This window comes from Aplysia californica, unplaced genomic scaffold (assembly GCF_000002075.1).
Source record: "Aplysia californica isolate F4 #8 unplaced genomic scaffold, AplCal3.0 scaffold00112, whole genome shotgun sequence".
Lineage (NCBI taxonomy): Eukaryota > Metazoa > Mollusca > Gastropoda > Aplysiida > Aplysiidae > Aplysia > Aplysia californica.
In genome coordinates this window covers 99,598-105,334 of record NW_004797382.1, presented here as the reverse complement: position 1 = coordinate 105,334, position 5,737 = coordinate 99,598, and the positions used below count along the sequence as shown (strand labels likewise).

The following is a 5,737-nucleotide window of genomic DNA, read 5'->3' as shown; positions in this document are numbered from 1 at the left end:
CCTTTGATCTTCTGGTAGGAAAGATCTACACCTAGCCTTCTCGGACAAAAAATCTCGGAGGGCCCGTGTGCAAGTTGCTCACGTTAAAGATCCCTTGGTGGTCTAAAATCGATAAGAGTAGGCTTCAGCCGCCACCTGGGCAAAATTCAAAATTTCCTACCAACTGAAAATATTAGGAGTGTCCCGCGCGCTCATACGACCTATGCAGTTGCGAGCGCCGTAAAACACTTCACAAAAGCAAAAAAACACATGAAGAGAAACGCCACTTTAGAATCCACTGGCTCACTCTTTGTGGCTGTTGCAGTTACATCTGGCACTAGTAGTTCAGATTTATGTGTATTTGTTGTTGTATGGTTACTTAACCCTTAGTTGTACTTTTGGGGGAGGCCTCTTTTGATGTTATGTTAGTACTTCTGTTTTCTTTGCTTGTTAGTATTGAGTTGTTTATTTTTTCCTCCAGAAAATTGTTGTGATTGTTATTGATGCTAAGAGAATTCTTTAACTCTTTAAAACAAATTGTACTTTTATTTGTGGTAGAGTCTGCGGAATGCCACTTAGATCTGTGGTAACCATTCGTCTCGATAGATGACCAAAAACAAGAAGGCATCCCTGTCCTCTCAATGTTTTTTTGTCCCTCATTTGTTAGGGAATGCCAATGAAAAAATATTCCTTCCTGACCTTTTATATTTACTTTGTCTGGTTTTGCATTTTGCCTGTGGTGTTCAGCCGTAAGCAGCCAGCTTACTGTAGATTCTTTCGCCCTCTTTATTCTACTCCTTGTCGTTTTACTAGGCAAAATGTGTGAGAAGCCAGGCTTTCGGTGCTCGGTGAGCTCCCGGTCTGTTGTGTTGTTGTAGCAGTCCACTCCTTGCTGGCCTCACTGGCTCTTCTGACCCTCCACCCCCTCCTTCTATGGGTGGTTGGAGGGTGCTGTGGTGCGATTTGTTCCTTTTTTCCTATCAAACATCTCTAAAGTCCTTTTCTCTCTTTCTTCTTTTGTTTGTATTTTACTCTAGTAACACTACTGATCTTTGGCACTTTAATGACCTGTTTGTGGTTGCAAGTGCCTTAACGCTGGGAACCCAATGTTCCCCCTCCTTCCCTCCCTGTATACTGTGTCTGACCATGCCCATGTTCCTATCACTAGCCCCCGGGGAGAGCCTGTCGGATGACCCGCCCTCCAGCGGGCCCCACAGTCCCCCACAAGGTAACCCACAGCGCTCACTCAGCTCAGGGCTGGTCCTACTCTCTCACTTCTCCGCAATTGAACATCTCATGTCTTTCATTCCTGATGCATAAATATAGCCATCAGGGCTTTCCAGAAATTACAAAGGCTGCATGCGAATGGAATCTTTCTTTCTTTTTTTAAAAAATGTTTGTGTAGGGTGCTGTGAAGCTATCGCCTTGTACCCCTAGTCAGTTTCTTTAATTTCAAAGGAGACACACAGTAGGATTTTTTATTTGACATTTTTTCCTTTTCCTAGCTTTGTGTTAACAGAGCCCTATGTCTGAAGAGAATGTTTCAAGGATCTGTGGAAAAATGTCCAACTATTAGACATTAAATTTCTTATTTGAAGCATTTAGAACTTTCCCCTGAGTAAAATGTTCTGCCAGTGTAGATTTGTCCAACTGTGGAAATAAACCTAAAGAAAGTTGTGGGGTTCAGCATTGATGATTTTAAGTTTTTACATTTATATCAGTTGTACTTTACGTTACATGATTTAAGGTTTTTAGATTGTATTTTGTTTTACTGGCCTTAGTTTATAAGCACTCCTTTGTAAAATAGAACAACTTTGATATTTCTTTATGTGCTTTCTAGTTACTGACTTGTGTTTCAAATGTGATTTTTAAAAAATTCGTTTAGGGAGGGGTGTCAAAGATTTTTAACCAATAACTTTACATGTTTTTAAAAAAAAGTCTGTATTGTATTGAGCTCTTTGCAAATTCTTGGGACATCGTTGTGTATTAACCAACCTTACAACCTTCTCTTCCCCCCCCCCCCCCCCCCCGTCACTGACACCATTGCTATTTTGTTTCTGTCACCCTCTCAACTGTAATCTTTGATACAATTATGACCTATTCTTGTTGTAACTGCTGTAAAGTTGGTACTGAGAGTAAACCAAAACGTTGATGTGTACATGGGTGTGTCAAGTGAGCCGACCTACACACAACTTACATCAAATGGTTGCCTTTGTTATAAGACCAGCTGACAGCAATGGAGTAAATTTGAACAGGACAAAAACTCAGTTGGTTTCATTGGAACCATTTTTTTTATCAAGATTCAGAGCATATGAAATGGGTAATGTACAATGGGCAATTTTTATCCAATTTTGTTTTTTGGCATTACACCTTTTAGGTCCGTCTAATCTAAGAACACGTCTCTGTGTGGATGTTTCTGAAAAACGTTGATTAAAGGCACAGAAAATGTAAATTTTTCAGTTTCCTCGGACTCCCAAGCTTGATGGAAATTAAAAATTTTGAGAGCCGTTTTCTCGTTAATTTTACGTCTGAAACCATGCGACTTCCACCTCCTTCAATCGCAAATATCTCAACTTGTATTCAAGATAAATGGACAATTCTTTTAACAGAATGACAAATGAACACACGTTAAGATGATACAAATAAATCCACATGCCCAAAAATTGATGAGTGGCTGATTCCACTGTGCCGTGACATAAATGGTTCTTTGTGTGTTCTTCTCAAGGCTCTCAAATCCGTTTTTTTTTCCTCTCAAATCCGTTTTATGAAGATTCTGATGGGATTCCAAAGACATTTTTTTGGTTTGAAATAATGGGTGATTAGCCGTTGTTCGCTTGTTTGTGTACTTTGTGGGGGCTCTGTATTTTCATGTACTTTTGCTCCGTTTCTCATTGTTGATTGATTTTGTAAATTTCATTTCTCCCCACATTATAGATGGCAGACGACAGGAGAACTCTAGAGCAAAGTAAGTCCCTTAGGAATATTTCCATTGCCATTTATTAATTTTCAGTTTGTTCTTGAGAGTAGATGCTTTTTACATTTTTGATTGTGGGTGGTTGGCGGGTGCTCTTGTGTGGTTTGCTCTTTCTTTTCTACAAAACATCTGTCCTTATCTCTCCTTATTTTTTGTGTTTGTCATTCTCTTGCAACACCTCTAATCTTCGGCACTTATATGACTTTTGTGTTGCAAGTGGCCTATAACATTTTCTTTACAAAATGAAATACAAACACCCTTGATTGTTTTGTTCTACCAAAATCTGTCTATGTTGAGTAATCTATGGGATGTGGGTGGTTGGCGGGTTCTCTGGTTTGCTCCTTCTTTCCTATCAAACATCTATCGTCCTTATCTCCCCTTCTTCTTTTTTTATGTTTGTTACTCTCTTGTAACACCTCTAATCTTCTGGCGTTCATATGACCTTATATTGTTGCGAACGCCGTAAAATCTCTACTAAAACTAAACTTTGGGATATGTAGATACTTCACAAGCCTGTTCATTCAAATTAGGTGATTTCTCATTGGCTAGCGTAGTTGAGTAGTTCCTGATGACTAACTTAATAGTTTGTTCGCCGTGTGGTAGACAGCAATGTTTGTTTGTTTCCTTGTACTCGTAACTTATGTTTGTGGTTAGTGAAATCACTGACTGGTGTTGGTGGCTGGTTGACGGGTGCTCTGATGTGGTATGCTCCTTCTTTCCTATCAAACCTCTTTCGTCCTTATATCTTATCCCTTTCTTTGTATGTTACTCTCAAGTAACATCTCTGACCTTAGAATTTATTTGACCTCTGTGTGGTACTAGTAAAACTTACTTAAAATTAAACAAAACCCCTAGCAACTAAGGCTGGTGTAGTGTTTGGCATGATTGTCTTGTTCATTGTTGTTTTACTTATAAATAAATACCGTAGCAAATATCCTTTTGCTTTGTAATTGTATATAAACTCTTCTCAATTTTTCAGACCTGCAAGAGAGAAGCAAGTGCCCAAGCATTATGAGGAAATGCCCAAGTACGAGGAAAACAAGTCTGCTGTAAGTGCTTTGGTTGATTCCATTTATTCTTACCTTTTCTCTTGTCTGGGGAGGGGGGCACTGTTAGTTTCTTCGTCTGGTCGTGTCTCACATTTGACCTTACAGGTGGTTGGTTGGACACTTGCTGCTTTTTTTTTTTTAATTGTATTTCTAGTTTTCAGAACAATTGAACTTGCTTTTACGACCGCCTGTCCAAGACATTCATCTATGCAAATGACTCCTATCCACTTCTCCCTTTGTGTTTTTAAAAATGGTATAATGACACTGTCTAAGATGATCACTTTTCTCCTCAACAATGGGTGGTTGTCTGGGACATGTTCGACTGTACTTTAAAATTGTGGCTTCTGTGCCAAGTTTCTTTAGTCGGAGATACGGATCTCATTAGAATTTTTGCCGGAGCAAGTATGGTAAGGTCTGTTCTTCGATGACTTTCATTTGTCATGGTATTTTGTCCTTGTATATTGCTATCATTAAGCATAAGCATTCAGAGCTCATAGTTGTAAGGGGTAAAGGGCCATATTCATGCAGTCTATTATCATTATCTTCACTATTATTATTAAAATTATCATGTTGAAATCGTGAATTTGTTACATCGAGCAAGGCTCACAAACTGTATTGCTCAGCTGAAAAATTAGAATAACTGGCATGTCTTTTATAATTTGTTTCAGGACTTTACGGATCGCAACAAATTTGCATTCTTGCCCGATGAGGATAACGAGGGTGCCCGCAGCGATGAGGGAGAGGGTGTGGCTTCATGATGGTCGCCGCTTAGACGAGAATGAGAGAGGAAGACAGAAGAAGATAGGATGAATAATTGTGTTAGTATATATGTAAATCAACTGTTGATGCCTGTTCAGTTACAGGCTGCTTGTGTGTGTGTGAGAGTGAGTGTGAGAGAGAGAAAGAAAGAAAAAGAGAGAGAGATGGAACAGAAGAAGGAATAAGAGTTTTTAAGTTACATGAGGATGTTGTTGTCTCTGTTTTGTTTGTTTTTTTGGGGGGGGTTTTGTCTTTTTTTCCTGTGTAGCCAGAGACTGTTTCTGATTTACTGAGACTGTGCTTGTAGTGTGGTGCCTTTGGTTGCTTTGTGTCTTAAGGTCTGGACTCCCCCCCCTCCTTTGTGGGAGGAGCTAATTCTTCATGACTAACTGAGATTGCGTGTTGATGGTTTGATATCTGGCTTTGTGACTGACCGCTGTCACTGGTTTTTACTTCATGAGGCGAGTGTTTCCACTGTTTTGTGGCCATTTTAGGGAAAAGTTGTGATTTGAGGGTGGAATTTTTTCCCTGTTGCTATTATTTTGCTGTTTGTGAGTTGCAAGGGAAAAAATTGAAGGTGGCGAGAATTGTGAGGACAGCTGAAGACAGTTGCAAAGATTTACTTTCTTTCTGAGTCACAGTGCGGAAAACCTAGGTTATCTCAATGTGTTTGCATACATGCAGCAATTGTCGTGTTTTTTGCTCAGCTCACAGGGTAGAGTTCCTGAGAGTCCTGATCTCTTTTCTCCTTGGCAAGTCTCGGATTTATCAGGGTCTTTTTAATTTGATTTTTTTTTTTAGTTTAATGGCTTCCACCTTATTTGTTCGTATGTTTGTTAGTATGTGTGTGTGGTTGTACCCTGCCTCATGGCTTGCTCTGTTTAGCCTCAACATCTCTGAGCTGTTACCTCCTCGGTGGTCCCTCTTCTCCTTCTCCTCAAACGCTGGGTGGGGGGGGGGGGGGGGGGGGGGGGGG

General features: G+C 40.0%; 1 protein-coding gene across 4 annotated transcripts in view; it reads left to right on the top strand.

The window, feature by feature from the left end:
* Positions 1-4,936, top strand: part of LOC101859924 (eukaryotic translation initiation factor 4B) — a gene marked incomplete in the record, with an annotated part of 48,392 nt that extends 43,456 nt beyond the window's left edge. For 3 of the 4 annotated variants that reach the window (XM_035969073.1, XM_035969072.1, XM_035969075.1), the window contains 4 exon segments: positions 1,148-1,207; positions 2,914-2,944; positions 3,933-4,002; positions 4,671-4,936. In XM_035969073.1, the coding sequence (XP_035824966.1) occupies positions 1,148-1,207; positions 2,914-2,944; positions 3,933-4,002; positions 4,671-4,760 (251 nt within the window). 4 annotated transcript variants of the gene reach the window in all.
* Positions 4,937-5,737: the final 801 nt, after the last annotated feature.